A 17,938-nucleotide genomic window follows, 5' to 3' on the forward strand; every position below is an offset into this window, starting at 1 on the left:
CAAGTTATAATTTATTGTTATGAAAGCCGGCGTGCTGGCTGGGAGCGAGACCTCTGATGCAACCCCAGCAAGAGAGAGGGACAGCGGGGGGCCGGGGGAAAGCTCCCCTCTCTCCTCCAGCGCCCCCCTCTCCCTGCCCGCCGTCCCTCCGCAGCACCCTCCACCTGCTCGGGAAACCTCCTGCAGCACCCGCAGCTGCGTGGTGTGACCCTGGGGACAACAGCCGACCCGTCCCGGTTGCCGGACTGAGGATGTCGCCTGCAGCTCCCAGCCCCTTCTCAGGCCAGTTTTGGTGTCCGTACGGAGCAGCGGCCACATCCTCTGGAAAATTATGGCGCTCCAAATCAGCGCAACGCTTAAGATTAATGCGGGTAGGTCTGAAGAGTGGCTTAAGGTTAAGCACGCCGCGGGGCTTGCTGGGTAAGATTAGCCCAGAGCAGATGCCTGTTTTGCTGATGCAGGTTTTACAAATATTTAGGCCTTGATTCACCAAGACACCCAAACATTGAGCCGTCCCACTGAAGGCTGATCAAAGCCGGGCAGCCAGGTGAAGAAAGAACATGAAGTTACAAACCTGTTTGTTTAGAAATGAGTTTGCTTGGAGGAGCACGCATGCGTGCGGGCAGAGGCAGCAGAGCAAACCAGCCTGCCTGCCGTCGCCAGCGCCGCCGAGCGTGGACACGAAATAACGCTTCCCTACCGCCCGGCTTGCCAAACACCGTCAGGCCTATTTAAAAGCAGTTCCATTGAATTGTAATGGCCTGTCCAAAACACTGCTTGTTGTTTGTTAAAGCCCACTTTAATCCCTCGGGTTCTTATCCCTGAGCCATGCCGGCAGAGAGGCTCAGCCCGGGCGCTGCTGCAGGGACATTTCAGCCCCGGGGTTCCTGTGGGGACATTCCAGGACAGCACCAAAAAGTTCTCACAAGACCTCGTGGACATCATCCAGCTGGTCTGTGTAGCCCCGTGCATCCATAGCAGCATCTCTGGATGCGGATGCTCTTATGTTTTGGGAGAAATCCTGCCCTAATGCCAACTCCCTCCAGCCACACTGGATGGAGACCCCCATTTCCCACCACCAGCCATCCCCAATTTTGAGCTGTGTTTGCGCGGCAGGGTGAGGTGGCAGGGTCCGGGACATGGACAGGCATCCAAGGAAACAGCACCCCTGTCTGAAAACCGGGGACGGCCCTTTTACTGATTTTCTTGTGATTAAGAGGCCAAAAATAAAATGACCTGCACTTATATTCCCAGGCAGGCAAAAAGAATAATTACTTTACAGAGATGGAAGCCCTTCATATATTACCGCCATTAAAAAAAAAGAGTAAAACTTGAAATTTACTGTGGCATGGAACAAAAAGGTAGCGCAGTGACGAGATAATGAAATCCTTACTTGCCATTAATGGAAAAATTACTGTTGTTAAAAGACCCCTTCATAAATAATTGAGAAACCAATTATACAGGCTTGGTGACTAATTTATCCAGGAGCAATACAGACCACATTATGCCATATAACGAACAGCGCATCCGCACCATTATATCTCACGACAACTCCCGCCTTTATTCAGCTGCTCCACAAAGAAATAATGAAAAAGAAGAAACTAATGCACGTAGTATAACAGAAAATACATTATCTGAAATGAGAGATGGGCATGAATAGATCTTCCTTTAAAGCGGTTTTACGGCAGCACGGAGGCCTCAATTAACAGGTCGCCTTGTCCCCGGGCCACGAAGGGGAGCGGGTCTGTGGGCCCAGGGCTGCCATATTCACCCTGCCCAGGTGGGCAGGCGACCGGGCCCCCCTGCCCACAGTGCCCGGCACCGGGGGATTTGGGACTGGCTCCACAGCCCTGGGGGGTCTCCACAGCCCGGGGGTACAACTGGGTACGACTGAGGCCTCTCCTCCCCGGGCAGCACTGTCTGCCTCCGTCCGGGTTCATCGCTGTATTCTGAGGTAAAAAATACAGGGTTGGCGGACAAGCCGTTCACCGCGGATAATTTAAGGTTTAAACAAAGCCTTCCCCGCCGAAGCCGTGCCACCGCCCTGGCTGCACGGGCGCAAACTGACATTTTTCCCTGCGCGCTGTGGCAGGATCCCGCCCCCGCCGTGGCGGTGCCCGGCTGGCGGCGGCGCGGGCGCGGGCCGGCAGGCGGCGCTGTGGGCGGGCGGCGCGGTGCGGGCGGGCCCCTCTTGGCGCGCGGGGAGGCCGCGGCGCCGGCGCGCGGCGGGCGCCGCCCCCTGCTCGCCTGGCGGCGCGGCGGCGGCGGGCGGGAGCGGCGGCGGCGATGGCGGACAGCGCCAGCGAGAGCGACACGGACGGCGCCGGCGGCAGCGGCGGGGGCGGCGGCCCGGTGGGGACGCTGACGGCGGGCGGCCCGGCGGCTGGGCCCGGCTCCGGGGTGGCGGGCGGCGGCGGCGGCGGTTCGGGGGGCAAGGCGGGCGGGATCGTGATCTCGCCGTTCCGGCTGGAGGAGCTGACGAACCGCCTGGCCTCGCTGCAGCAGGAGAACAAGGTGCTGAAGATCGAGCTGGAGACCTACAAGCTCAAGTGCAAGGCGCTGCAGGAGGAGAACCGCGACCTGCGCAAGGCCAGCGTCACCATCGTGAGTGCGGGCGGCGCCGCGCCGGGCCCGGCGGGCCGGCGGGTGTGCGGGGGGCGCGTGGGGGGAGCCCCGCCGCCGGGGTGTCCGCGTAGGGCGGGCCCCGCCGCCGCCACCGCCCTCCCCTCAGCCCGGCCGCGGCCTTCCCGCCCCGCCGCACCCCCCGGGGCGGCCGTTGGGGCGAGTTTACCTCAGGCTGTCACGCGCGGCCCGGCCGGGGCGGGGGGGGGTGTCACCCCGCGCCCTTCGGGCCCTCAGCGGGGACCCGGCGTCCTTGCGGGAGCGAAACCGGCGAGGAACAGAGGTTTACGGGGAGGTGGCCCCACCGTCCCTGCCCCCGGCTGCCCCAGTGGCTAGGGCTGGGGAAGGGGCGGCCCGGCGGGGCTGTGAGGTGAGGAGCGGTAAGGGCCGTGCGGAGGAAGGGCGGTGCTGGATGTTCCCCGAAGTTTCTCAAAGTAGACGTTTTACTATCGAGTGTCGGTAGTCTGCGGGGATTACGGATTATCTCCTCAGCCCTCACCTCTTCAGCCACTCTGCAGAGACAGCAAGGTGCAGGACGGCGTCTCGGTCACGAAGAAGCGTTTCATTTATTTGTAGTGTTCTGTGAGCTGTGGCATTGCAAGAGGTTATCTAGAAACTCATTTAAAGTAAACCCCTTAAAAACAATGTGAGTAACATGCACGGCTGTGTCCCAGGAAGAGCTCAGCTACTGGTTTATGAGACCCGCGAGGATAGCTTGGAATTTAACATCATTTTATACGATGCTGTTAGGCATCAGTCCTCAGTAAAGTACATGTTAGAATGCAATGAATATGACATTGTTTTCTTCTCTATGAGTTGGGAGTTTAGGAGTTTAGGTTAAGGGATTTTTTGCTAATTCAGTGGTTAGAGCGATCGTTTAGATGTTGTAATAATCATGGCCTGCATGCAAACAAAGTAGGTACCATGTTAAAGACGGATTAAAGGTAACCCTGATACTTCTATACGCTGTCCTGTACATCCTTGTCAGTGCAGATAGAGATGCCTTGAGAGAGACAAATCCCACCTCGTTTTCTTCTCGTCTGATTTTTCACAGGGGATACTTTATTACAAGCATAATGGCTCTTTTATTGATAAATAGTTTTTTCACTGTCGATATATCTAGCAAAGAAATGGAGCTTGTCTAGGCAGACCTCTCATCTGTTCCCAGTAGTAAGCATTCAGTATCTATCAGGATGTGGGCCGGAAGAGTGCGTGAAATACAATACAGAAGTAATTTATTCAAGGATGACAAATATAGTGCTAGTCGGGGAAACGAGTGCTTTGTTAATACTTTACGAGAAGAGAATGTGTCTTAATTAGGTAGCAGCAGAGTGCCTTCTAATGTTGAAAGGGGCTAAGACATCTTTTCAGTCAGACATTTTCTGTTTGCCTGTTAGAAAGGCACAGCATCTTTCTGATAGGTAGGTGTATTGTTTGTAAACAACTTGAAAAAAATGTTAGTGTGCATTAAAGTTCTTCAGGCGCTGTATCTAGGGACTGATTATCTTATATTTTCATCAGATTTTAATTTACAAAAAGGAAGCATTTTTCTTAAATCTAAAACTCGAGTATGTTTTTGACATCTTGGATGAAGAGAGAAAAGGTGTTAGACTTTTATAGCAACCTGTAGGCTGTCTGGAAAACTGGCATCTTTAGCAGGCACCCTGTCTTTGGTATGCTAAACTGTGCGCACAACTGAGTAAACCACTTCTAATTCAGCAAGTGGTGAAATAATGAATGCAAAACATAACTTTTTTTTCAGGCCACTGAGACTTCACGCTGTGGTTTACATAGTCCGTAATGTAAACACATTTGCAGTCAAAATACTTGGTCGTGTAGCTCTAGTATACAAGTGACTGGAGATGAACTTTATTGGAACGTTGAAATGTGTGCCATTTGCATGTAAATGTAATTAAATAGAGAGTTTTCTGATTTTCTCCATTGTTATTCTAAACCTTCGTCAACTTACTCCTCCACCAGCCAGCTTGAGCTCCTCGCCATGTTACTGTGCTGGCAGATGGGTGCTGCATACCAGTTTCCTGTTGAAGACGTTGTAGTGTCACGAATCAGCTTTGATTTTTATCAAGTGTTGAGGACGAGCTGTGAAGCACAAATGAAACTGACAGGTAGCCAAAATAGCCGGTGAAATGACTAAACCTGGGCGCTCTAGGTGAAGGTGACTCCTTGAACCACACGGCTCTTCATCTGCGAGCCTTTCACTGTCTCATCGCTTGAGCTCTGTTGTGTGAGTGCCGCAGAGACTCTCCACTTTCTCTAGCTCCCACCATTGTCTTTAATGGTTTTGAATATTTTCCCTTTAAGGTTTACCAGGTAGAAAACGATGGTCTGTCTCTTGTGTCTGTGCTGGTATAATTGTTAATATGGCATCTTTTTCTTTGTTTCCGTGTTTGCGCGTAGTATTGTTGGTGTCAGCAGGGAGGTGTACAGTTTGGGAATTATTTAAATAGCTTGCTGCATAGGATCCTATTAGTTCTATTTTGTAGTTAACCCTTGTGTCATAGGGTTGAAAATATGCGTTAATTAAGCGTAGGAGACCTACGTTAAGTAGTTGCACTTGGAAAACTCACTCAGAAAAGATGCTGACTTGGCAGGCTTGTATGCTCACTAACTTCATATGAAACTCTCATCTAAAACATGTAAAAACAGTTGCTGCTTTAATACTGAAATTGGTAAAACTACCTTGGATTGAGTGTATGTCCAAAAAGATGTGTGAACTCTACTCCTTCCATTAGCCTGAAATGCAAATGAAATTAGGCTGTTGCTTGTGTGCAAGACTGTGAAATTCAGTAAATATACATGATAGCTTTATTTCACCTGCTATTATTGGTAACAAACTGTGAGGGAGGGAGCAAAGCGAGGTGGAAGCCGGGTAAATTTGAAGTGTTATCTAGCAGTGCAAGAGCATTACATTACAAGATGCAAAGTTTCAGATCAAGTTTTAAGAAGAGATAACTGAGATCACTTGACCCGTTTGCAGAGAGTTCATTGATGTGTATTTAGCAGCCTTTAATTGTATGATCTCATGGAATGTTTCTGCAAGGTCTTTTTTAGGAAATGGAACGGATGGTGCCTAGGTTGGGAAGAGTCACACACCTCAAGATCTGAGATGCTATGTATTTGAGGTGTGAAGTAGTGAGTTTTGGTTATAGCGCTGCATTACCAGAAGTGGATTTCCTGTGTGAACTTCCCTAATTTTTTTGGTGAAGGTCTACCAAGGAGATGTCATACTTAATGGACTAAGTCTGGGACAGCACAACTTCTCTAGTTAAGTAAGACTACCTTCAAAACTGGGTGGTGGTAGTGGGGTGACTGCTTTTCAAAAAAGATTGAATTGTTGCATTAGACAAAAGCTGAGATACTTCAGCTGGGTGTAGGTATGTCTTGGTCAGGAGGTGTCTTTTGAAGTCAGTAGAACGTGTATTTCCAACTTCTTTATTCTGCGTTTCAGTGTTTGATATTACAAAGTCATCCTATTTCAGTGAAAGCCATGTAACCTTTAACTGATACTGAAGCATTTTGGTTTTCTTTGTTACTGTGTTGAACTGACAGGCTATACAAATAGAATGCTTTTAATAACAAAGAGTTTTAGTTCCAGGTTGCTGCAGGTACATACATGCTTACCCTTAGCATTCAGTAATTTAGATTCAGTAATTTAACTCGTGTAAATTGGCCTACTGTTCTCAGGCATCTTCTGTAGTGTTAGAAAATTAAAGTGTAATAAGCCTTACTCTGTTCTTTATTTTTTTAACTGAGATGAAGATAGTGTATTTGAGAAGCCTTAATTTAAAAATGTTCCTGCTCCACAATGCTTGGTGTAGCAGTTTTAATGCTTTGTAACATAGATTTTTTACAAGAACAGCTTCTCTTACACCCCCACCAGCAGTTTGCTCTGTAGGGATGGGAATTATCCTGGAAATCCCGATTTGTGGTGCTGTGTGGATCCCCCAACAGGTTCATCAGTTCAGATGAGACAGTCTGATCCAGAACGCTAAAGGCATCAGTAACACTTGGATGCTGGTTTTTGTGGGCTTGCCGTGAGTTATCGCTGTCTGTCAACAATTGCTACAGCCCTTGCTGGCAAGGGGCATTGGGACACAGGATTGCTGTACGCTGCAGTGGGTTGCGGGTGGCAGTATTTTACTGTGAGACCTCTCTACCCTTGTCTGTGTAGCTAAACTTGCGCCTCTGCACCTTGGCTCTCAGCTTGACTTTTTTTATTCCCAGGGCAGTTGCATCTCCTGGCTTCTCGGTCTCCTCTGTGCTCTGCAGAGCAATGTGAACAGCCTCCCACCAGTTGGGAGAAACAACGGAAGAAAAAGCCTTACTCAGCTCCTGTTTCCTTGCCCCTATTCACAAATCCTGAAGAAATTTGTTGCTTTCCATAACAGCCATCTCCTGAAAACAAACAGGCTCCTGGGACTCGCAGATCCAAAAAATCCTGTGTGGTATTGTAGACTTGTCACAGTTTTCTCAATAAACAGATTTAGATGCTGGAAATAAATATGATTTTAGCATTTTGTTCTCAAGGAAGTGTGTGGTGGGACTCGTTGTGTGTATGAGATCTGCTGTTGTGGGTCTTCATGGAGAATGTCAGCCTGGGTAGATAGTTTGGGGAAGTGAATGAGTGTGCTATCATGTTGAAAATTCCCTGCAAAAATGCTTTTTGGCAGCTTTTTTCTTTACAGGAGTTTGCACCAGAATTTCAAAACAGAACACCTGTTTCAGTATGGAATATGTCTATTAATAGGAGAAGAAAAGGCAGGATAGGCTAACTGAATTGAAATACGAACATTTAAAAGGTGCTCGCTTAAGGGCAGGGGCTTGAATGAAAGAAATCAATTAGTTGCAGCTAGGGGTAAAAAGCAAACAAAGAAAGCAAAGAGATTAATGTTTTAAAAGAGTTATCTGTAAGTCTGTTATTTACTCTTTATTTTAAAGTAGAACTTGCCTGTGTTGAAAGAGGCTGACTTGCCATTTTGTGATGTCTTCTGTAGGTGTAAAAAACCTGCTTGGGGCTTTTATATCCAGGTGCATTGTTTGTAACTAGTTTGTAGCCGGACTAAACTAAAAGTCTAACTCAAAAATAACTGATTTTAGAAGTGCTTTCCTTACTTGTTTTTTTGAGTAACGACAACCTTGCTGCTGGGATTAGCAAATTCATGGACAGTAAAACTCCATCCAAAATTTTTCAGGAAGAGCAGGCACATAGGAAGTAAGTGTCTTGTATTTCAGTTTCACATTTGCCTCAGACTCTCAAGAAGTTTCTGTTGAGCTTCTGCAAAATGCCTATAAAGGAAAAAGGAAGCTTAGTAATGCAGTCAATGTTAACTGTTTTGGCCCGTAGGTTAACACAGTAAAAGCAATGCTACTTGCTGTGCAGCTGCCAAACTAATTGTACAAAAGTGTATTCTCGTCTGCTTCCATTTGGTAGTTATGCACAGCCACTGGCATATCGAGTTCTCAGGGAAGAACATTGTCCATGTGGTGGTAACAGCACATTACCATTTGTCTGTGTTGTAGGCGTTCTTCAATGCTGGTTAAAAAAAAAAAAAAAGCAAACAAAAACCAGAGAAAAAGTGGTAATGTTTCTGAACTTGATTCAAATAGTTAATAAACAGGAATGCTTGTACTTTCAGGGAGTTTGAGGTTTAAGAGGGTTACTAAATCATCTGCTCTGATTTGTGTCACATCTTCATGTTTCTCCGAGTTGTTCTTGCATTGAATCTCATAACTTACCTTGAAATGTGTCTTTGGGAAGGGTATCCACTTTTAATTTGAAAGCTCACAGAGGTCAAGAACCATTGTGCTTGTAAAGGCTCTGGTGTCCTGCCTATGATTCTTCCCGTCGGCTTGGTCAAGGCTGAGCTGTTGGTTCCTGCTGTGCCTTGTGGCTAGGTTAGTGAGTCTTCTGGATCCTCTGCTTTCTCCTTGTGAGGATACAGGTTGTAACAGGCATCTTCTAGTTTACTTTGACAAACTGAGATGCTGGAAATCTAACGTGCTAGATCAAAAATGGTGCACTGATATAGTCTAAACAGGTTTTCCTGCTTCAAATTTGCACAAGTGTTTCTGATAGCTTAATTTGTAACCACCGGGCTTTATTTATTTAATTATTTTTTAAAATCCAGTATTGTCTGTGAGCATACTGTTGTGTGCTCTGGCTAATTTGTCAGAAATGCAGTTGCACACCTGTGCCTCTTCCAGGTCTGATTTGTACTGCTGGGTTGTCCAGCAGGACTTGATTTGGTGCCAATAATCGTGGAGCCATAGTCTCAGGAAGGGTATTTTTCCTTTTACTGGGATTTTTTTGAGGCTCTCTTCTGTAACCCCTCTATTTTTCTTTACAAAGAGGCCTGACCCCTTAAGTTTCATCTCCCCCTGTATCAGTTGTACCAGTGCTATGTACAGAAGTGAAGGTGAGCTGTCTCTCTGTTGGATCTTGGGTAGCAGTCTGTGTTACAGCATCATGCATGAAGCTAATACGGAGGTGGTGTTTGTTCCTTCTTTCCATGTCCATCCTCTGAGAGAATCCCTTGGTTTGAGGGGTTGGTCCTTTTTTTCAGAAGCGCAGCTTTGGTAGAATGAATTTGTTTCAAATGAAACAAAACGTGAAGGTGTTCTGTTGTTTTTTGGGTTTTTTTAGTTTTTTTTTTTTTTTTACAATCTTGCTAATCTCAATCTCCCAGAGCATATCAGACATGACTTACTGAAGAATAATGTGCAGTGAATATTTTGAAACAACATCATGCTTTAGTACATGTTGGTGTGAAATTTCTAATGAAATTTCCCACTGATGAGTAATTTTGAGGTCAGTAAGCCACTTTGGAAATCCTGCTGTATACTTTGATTATTTTATAACCATTTTTAAATAATGTATGGCATGTATTACTGAATCAAAAAGTCATATGGGTGCCATATACACATCCTACACTTTTGTGGTTATCTTTATTACAAATAATCCTTGGCTGAAAGATGAATCTATGCTTATCTGCCACAGCTTGTTCTCTATAAAACCATGCTGAATGACCCTTTTTATGTTTCTGTCCTTTATACAGTAAATTAACTTTTTCCAGTATTGCCATTGGGTTGATACCAAACTGTGATAACCACCTATGTCTTTCTTGCCTTTAAATATTACACAATAGCTCTACTTTTTTTTTTTTTTTTTTACTTTATTGATGTTCCCGCGTTTAATAATGGTGGAATGCCTTCAGTCAGTAGGAATACTGGTATATTGCTTTGAGTTACTTTGGGGATGGAACTGGGGCTTTAGAGTACATTTGGGAATTTTTAATAATGCAAAGTTCTTGGTGTTTCTGTGGGCTTGCTATTCTGCATAGAAAGTAACTTTTCTCTTAAGTGAACTTTCTCATTGAGGTTGTATCTTGAATTGTATGTCAGAACTGGTTTGTAGTCAGCTTTTCTTTTAAGAATGCTGTTTGGTGCTGCATTTGAACATTTGCTGAGGCCATTCTTTCGTGGTGTACCTCTAGTAACTTAAAAACATTTCGAAGGAGAGAGTTGTTTTAGTTTTTTCTGCATTGTACACCTAACAACAGGTTTGCTTTCACTGAAGAAAAAAAATTAATATGTGCTACTGCTCTATATCTGATAGAAAATTTTAATGATTTTTGGTTTTCTTGTAGTACAGTATGGGTCATTCGCCCAGATGAGTATTCCCAATACCGAGAGTTTTGCATTGTTCACATTTGCTGGTTTAGATGGTAGAATAAAATGTTAGGTTTTTTAGAGGTTCTAGCACTGTTGCTAATCCCAGTATTGTAAAGCTAATATAGACAAGACTTTGGAACAGTTTTCAAATCCTGGAAGTTCTGTACTTCATTGTAGTCATGGTTTTGACTGTAATGGAGTTTGAATTTTATTGATGATTTCAAAGAATGAAGGAAAGTGATGATTTTTTTTATTATTTGTTTTTCTCTCAGAGTAGGTACATGGTCTGTGGTTTTCTTGCACTTGTTAATTTTGTTTACTTATCCTCATTGCTTGTTTCCTCCTACTGCTGATACTGACTTCAGTTAATATTGAAGTTGTTATTTTCAAAGTCCTTTGGTTTAAGTGTTGGTATACATGGAAGGGGGAGGCAGGGCATGTGTTTTCAACTGTAGGCTGTCAGTTCTAAAGCTCCTTGTAGTAAATGAGGAAATAATACTGGTGTGAGGCACACAGCTGTGGTGACGAAGCTTACATGTCTGCTAGAAACTTCAGCAAAAGGCTTTGTTTTCATGCTGCACCTCATGAGGTGTGCTTGGGTGGGATTTCAGGTGGGGACTGGAACAGCAGAAAGCTCTTGCAACGGTGACTGCAGACAAGGCTGGCCAGGCAGCGGCATCTATGGGGTGCTGCAGAAAGATGGAGTGCCTGTTTCTCACAGGCAGATCTTGAAATGTCATTGGAATGAAGAAGCAAGACAGTGCTCTCCTCCGAAGGAGTGCAAATTGTCAGCAGGAGACATCTGATGTATTTCAGCATAGCCTGGTAAAAGCAGTGAGAGAAACAGTTGCTTTGCTGCTCTTTTTTGGGCTGGGGGGTAGGAGGAAGTTGCTGAATTTAGCAGCGGAGCAAGAGGTGAATCCTTTCTGTCTTTCTCTTAAAGAAAAAAATAACCAACCGAAGGAGGAGAATAATAGGGACAAAATGTACAAATTGAATTATGCACAGGATTTGGGATCTAAACAGAATGAATGGAAAAAAGACAAAGACATGCTTTAGAATAGAGGCAAAAAATACAATATAAAGTGAGTTCCCATGGCTTCTTTACAGAAAACATTCCTGTGACGTCTTGCTTCCAGCACAGCAGTCTGGGGACGTCCAGAAGGGAACATCTCAAGTTCCACTTCTTCAGTCAAATCCTTCTGTCTCACTGAAGAGGTGTCTTAGTTTTAACTAGGTGGATCGTTGTCCCTTTTCGATGCATGGAATGAGAGAATGAAGTAAAAACAAAGGCAAGGCATTTGAGGTGAACTATTCCACGGTGAAAATGCAAGTGTCTAAGTAGGAAACTCCAAAGCACAAACTACAGATGTGCAGGTCTGACATCTCTCTGTGGGGTGCAAGGACTCCTTGATGAAAGCTAAGGCAAAATATTTACGGAAACATTGAAGCAATTTTTAATCCTCACATGTGGCTTTGTAATTTTTTCAACTTTTCAGTTAAAATACAGACATTGTAGGCCAACTGTTGTTCCCTCTGCTCATTGAGTGATTCTATAATTGATGGAGAAGCTCTTAGGGTAAAGTCTTTTCTTCCCCTCTCAAATCTGAGTTTGGCTTTGTTTGAAATTTCATCTTCTGTGCATCAATATTGCATGCAATCTGTTTTTCAGTTTGGGATAGGGTTAGTGAGGTAGGTGAGTATCGCTTCAACTTTGCTGTAGATCGAAACAGCCTAGCAGCGTTTCAGCTACCTGTAAAGTTTCCTCAGGTGTTTTAATTCTTTAAACTGCATAAACGTGATGTTTCTGCTTATTACTTTAAAGCTAAGGTCTTTTTAGTTCCCTCGTTGTTGTTGATACTAATCATATTTAAAACTCCCGCCACATTTATAAATAATTCCCACAATGATATGCTTCGGTCCTGAATAAAAGTGTAAATGTTTCTTAACAAGTCAGACATGATAAAACCCAACAATGTTTAATGGGCTGAAGTATGAAGTTATGCTTCTTTCTGTTACCGTACAGTCTAATTTCTACTTTCAGCAGAGGATGTTGGAAGGTTTTTCGGGTTTTTTTGGTAGTGGTGGGATTTCCACTTTGTTTCCCTTCACTTTCAAATAAACAGCAAAAGCAGTTACTATGAATTTTGCAAAATGTAGGGTGTCTTAATCACTGTTTTTCCAAGAGCTTTAAACAGTACATGTTTTTCACATCTGTTAAAAATGAAGAGTAGTAATTTTGTCCTGGCTGGTGTTGGCAGGAGCTGTTTCATTAGGCAAAAGCTCTGTCTGCACAGACCCTGATGTCCTGGTTGGGTCCGGAGAAGGGACACCTCCAGAGTCCTTTTCCGAGGGCAAATTTAACCTGAGATGTAGATCTGAAAAAAAAACTCTTTTCTCAGAAGATTGAGACACGTAACTGGAAGTTCTTGCTCTGTGGGTGGAAAGGTGGGTAAGCATCATTTCCTAAAAATTTCTCTGTGTTAGACCTACTTCTCCAGTTCTGTATGGGGTGAATATTCATAGATGACTTTATCCCCCCCCGCCATCCTGCAGGCCTCTGCAGATATCAGAGACAGAGGGTACAAAGCAAAGGACATGTTTTTTCATATTCCTCGTCATCTTTTCATACACTAAGTTGATAGATTTGTTTCTTGTCTTGAAAGCCTGAAAAGAGATTGCTCTTCAGAACACTGTGGTATGTACTGTAAGATATCCAAATTGTAGAGAAGGAAAAAACAAAATACTACTCCACTCACTGATTCCTAGGAAAGATAAGTATAAACATTTGTTTGCCTTGACGGCAAACTTAGAGCTAACATGTCTTAACAGTGTGATGGACAGTGTGGTGTTTACTTCGTGAATGTGTTGGTTTTGGAACAAGGTATGATTATAATCAATAACAAGCTTTGTCTCCAGCACTTGTGGATCACTGAGAAAGTGTTTCTCTAGAAAGCCGATGTGGGTAACAGGAAATTAGGGGAGACTTTAAGATGTTAGTTATGTTGAGTGACTAGGGACACCTTACTAATGTGGGGAAAAACATTGCCATCTCTAATGATTATCTAAGCTGTATTTAAATTAGTCATTTAAAACAAACAAAAAAAGATTTTAAAGAAAGTGAATAAAGAAATTACATGGTGAGCATCTCATACTATGGTTTGGAAACCCCGGAACTGGATTTTGATGTTGTAGTCCTCCTGCTGCCCTAAAGGAAGGCAGGTTGATCGATGTAGCTATACCACAGGTTACACACACCTGAAAGAAGGATCTACAAGTGCAGAAGGCCGCTTGGGCCTAGAAGAGAGGGATGATGAGTACACAGGCTGTTTGAGCTCAGAACCCAGTCCAGAAGTGAGGAAACTTGCAGTTTTCTCCCCTGGAACAGGGACATTTGCTGATACCTGTGGCATGCTGATGGTACTATGTGGGGGATGCCATGCATCAGTGTCTGACCCCTTCTGCCTGGAAAAGCTGGGTATAACAGAAGAAAAACAAGTGGTTCATATGTGCTTGCTTGCAATGATTTACCTGAGCTACATAAAGTGAAGTAGGATTTTCATGAGGATTATTTGGGGGGGGGTCACTATTAAGTCTCTGCTCCCTGCTTTTGTTTGTGCTCTTTTGTCTTTGAATAGAAAAACAATTGTGACAGCGAAGCTACTTTTAACAATAGTTTGCTGTGGTTGCATTTTGAGCAGAAGTTTGTTATTTTGAAACACAGCTCAGTGCCTGTTAGCACCAGCGTACATACCTCTGAACAGAAGCTGTGTAGTAAAGTAGTACTTAATAGTCTATTCTACTGCTGAATCTTTCACTTTTCCTACTCTGAAACTTTGGGAGTGTGCAATATTGAGTTTGCTAATTGGTCAGTCCAGCAAAGGACTAGTTAATGTGTGGGTACATCAAAGATAAATGGTGATATATCACTGGGCAGAAAACAGGCGAAAAAGTATTTAAATGTGTTAGCTTAAGAAGTGTTTATGCATTGGACGTCTGATATTACAGAGTAATTTGGACTGATTTGCTGCAGTACTAAGTTTCTTGTAAGTTCCATTACTGAGTGGTGGTGTTGCTGGGATTTAAGCTGTTATTGATTATTGGCTTCTAAGTAGCACGACACAACCAAAAATACATTAATCTTGGGTATCTTAGATGCAAGTCGAAACTACAGCTTTCAGAAGGATGGTAATTCTAATGATCATGCAGGGTATGGAAAATAAGTTAAAAAAAGAAACCAAACCAAAATAAAAAAACCCAACAACAAAACAGTATATGCTACAACAGTAGTTATAAGCAATTTGATTTTTATCTGTCGTGTCCAGAAGAAACCTGCATGTTCAGAAATTCAGGCAAACTAAACAGAAACCTACAAATCTAGTTATGTATATAGGTGCATCTTTACGACATTTTTCAGCAGCTTTTATATTGAGGCTCAACAAAAGCAAAACCTGTTCCATGTGCTTCTGTATTTTATTTGTTTTACACTTATTGATTAACTAGCAAGCTATTTACAGTACAAAAAAATTCACCAGTAAAGCAGCAGCATCACTGGCAGTCAAAGAGTAAAGCAAAAAAACTTCTTTCAAGTGGTCATCAGTAAAGGATTAATACAGAGAGGTATTTCAAACTTTGGTTCTGTGTTTGGTGTGGCAGTGTAGTTTTATTTTCCGTATTGTCTGTCTTTGTTAATGTGAATCTTCAGTTGGGTACAAACTAAGAGTAATGGGGAAGACCCCGGTAAAGCACATGTATCTTCCGCTGGAGCGGTGTTGCCTAACCTTTGTGCTGGGAATGGCCACTTGCCTCTGGTGGGCTGAGAGGGGAGCGGTGCAATATGGCCCCATTCTTACTGCCTTTCTGGCCCTGTTTGCACACATGGTCATTACAGTCCTTCTAAGGAACAGTTAACTTGTGTTTTGAAGAAATATGTTGCTTGTATGCAGTGAACTTGAGGACTTAGGGGAGCTGGGCTTCTTGCTTTATGCACTATGCTCATTTTACATGTGCATTAGAAATCCATTGCTACTGAAAATGCAAGATGTGCAGGAAATGTATACTCTGTGTGCATGTGCAGTGATGAGATGGAGAAACAGCCTTGTGAAATGGAGCCATTTGGAAAGGTCTGTGGACTAGATTTAATTTTCCTGCTAGGTCATTCCTGCCTTGGCCTGTAACTTCTGTTGGCTCAGGTTACAGCTCTTGTGTACTGGAAGCAGAGACTCCAGCCCTGATAACTGTCTGGGAGCTTGTTCTACATGACGATGTTTAAGTGACTGAAAAATAAGTGCTATAAAGCATGTGTCTAATGAATAGTCAGATTGTTAGGGTTGTAACGTCGAGCGCTCAAAAAAGGAAATGTTTAATGTTTGTCTGCTACCTTTTCTTTGTGGTACTTTATTACCATATAGTCTTTAATTACATTAAGACTTGCATAGCAGCGTGTGGTCGTGGTTAAACTGCTAAGTAAAAGTTATTTGACGTTTTTCTAGACCCTGTCTTGACATTTTGTAACAGAAAATGTGGCTTTTTCACGTGCTGCATTTATATTAACTATTTAATGCCAGTATTTTGATGTAATAAAAACCCTTGAAGAAAGTACACTCTGATTTTTATCTGTTTTGAAGGCATTAAAATTATTTTTAAACTACTAAGTAAATTTAGGAATTGATTGTATGAATTACGGACTTCATATAGCTTGTTGTACTTTGTGATGAACCAAGTGCATTAATATTATAAATACTGTTTGTGAAATTAGCTTGTTTTCATAACTTGCTTATTTCATTTTCACTAGTTATGTGTTTCAGTTGTGCAAGACTCTTGTAGGTCAACATCAAAATGCAGAGAGAGAGAAGCTATTTTAAGTGTTTACAAATCTGAAGTGGAATGGAATTGCATACCATCAAACAATTTACTTCATTGCTGATGCTAAGAGATTATTTAGTATGTACGAATACTTATGAATGTTTGTGTTTAGGAAGCTGGTCAGTTTTGAGGACTCTTTAAAGTGCTGTCCCTTGTGTGGCTTTCCAGACCACAAGATGTATGCACCCCTGCCTTGAAGGTAACTGAAGTTTTGAGAGAGGGTCTCATAAGGCTGCATGAGTGATGTTGAGCAGAAAACATCTGATCATGGTTAAAACTGGCTTGGGAGAAAAATGTATGTCTTATGTCATTTGACTTAGCTCATTTCTCTAGTCGGTCTGTGGCCATTGCAGGTTCATACAGCAATATGCTGGATCACTTGGTAGGCATCGAGTGAAAAACTTGCTGTGACTGGAGTTAGCAGTAGGAATGTTGTGACAGGAGCATTTTGACACGTCCAGCCAAAACCTAATTGACCTTTTAAAAAGGAGGGGGGTGGGGGGAAGAAAGGGAGAGAGAATTTCCTTATATAAATGGAGTTTGAAAGGCACTGTATTTTAGTACTTTAAGTAATTGCTTATAATACAGATATTCCTTTATTATTGTAATAAAAACCAGATCTTTTTTTTTTTCTCTTAACAGCAGAAGTCATCTATTGAATAGCTGAAATGGAATAGGAATAGTATTTTGAGGCAGTTCTGCAAGTGGCTTTAATGTTACTTGATAAGTAATATTTAGAGTAGTTGAAGTTATTAAGTCTGAGGTTCAATACTGGTATTTTTTTTTTTCCATTAGTGTGTTTTGGAAATAACATCTGGTAAGCCTGTAAGTTGCAGTGTTTTTTAAACAAACAAAAAAACCCCTTTCCTCCTCATCTACCAGGTTTGGGTTTAAAAAAAAGAAAAAGACCAGCAACTTGGGGTTCTGAAGGAAACATACCGAGGTATTACTGCTTGTTTGTTTGCAAAAGTATGGGGCTTCTGGGAGATAGTGTATGCCCAAAGATAAAAATGCGCAATTCTGCTGTTTGTGTAGCTCTGTTGCTCCTGAAAATGCATCTTAAAGAAGGGAAAAGGAGAAAAAGAAAAAATGGAAAAAGTACTTTTATGTCAGAACTGAGGAAGTGACCCTGGGGATTGCCGTAGATTAAACAGGAAGTCACACTACAAATTGGACCCAGAACTTGAATTCCAACTCACCGCTTTAACCGCAGGAGCATTCACTCTCTTTTCCCTGCAGAAAGGCCACCCAGCTGAAACAGACCTTTACTTGGGGGGGAAGCTGTGTCCACGTCATACGGGGGCTGTGGTGGAACTTCCTCGTCCTTCAGCCCTTGCCGGATAGACGTGTGCTGCTTGGCAGTTGGCAGGAGTGTGAGCTGCGTAGTCTCTGACTTACTGTTGACTTCTGTTCTTGTGATGGTTCATGTTTCTCACCGTCTGAAACGCACATTGCGTGCAGTGTGCTCGTTTCAGGTGCGGCTGGAAGGTTGGTAGGAAAAAAAATAGCTCTGGGCTGGGAGAACTGCAGTGTAAAAGTTCCTTCTGTAAAGGAACTGTATCAGCTCACTAGAACATTTGTTGCATTTGTAGACCAGTAGTTTTCCGTACCGCTTTAAACTGGTGCCAGGAAGTATGGCGAGAGCAGTGACTTGAGTTCGTACTGCTAGAGGAGGAGCGTGTAATTCAGGAGAATTGTGAAACTTAGATTTTATTTTATGCAAGAACTACATTTTCTAAAATCATGCCATGTAACTTTC

General features: G+C 43.3%; 1 protein-coding gene across 8 annotated transcripts in view; it reads left to right on the top strand.

The window, feature by feature from the left end:
* The first annotated feature begins 2,286 nt into the window (after positions 1 to 2,286).
* Positions 2,287 to 17,938, top strand: part of CCDC6 (coiled-coil domain containing 6) — a 56,352-nt gene continuing 40,700 nt past the window's right edge. For all 8 annotated transcript variants that reach the window (XR_008466889.1, XR_008466890.1, XR_008466892.1 and 5 more), the window contains exon 1: positions 2,287 to 2,604. Coding sequence is in view for 1 of the 8 variants with exons in the window: in XM_054204690.1 (XP_054060665.1) it covers positions 2,287 to 2,604 (318 nt within the window). In the remaining 7 variants the exon portion in view is untranslated. The remainder of the gene's footprint in view (positions 2,605 to 17,938) is intronic.

The sequence above is a fragment of the Rissa tridactyla genome, chromosome 6, assembly GCF_028500815.1.
Source record: "Rissa tridactyla isolate bRisTri1 chromosome 6, bRisTri1.patW.cur.20221130, whole genome shotgun sequence".
Lineage (NCBI taxonomy): Eukaryota > Metazoa > Chordata > Aves > Charadriiformes > Laridae > Rissa > Rissa tridactyla.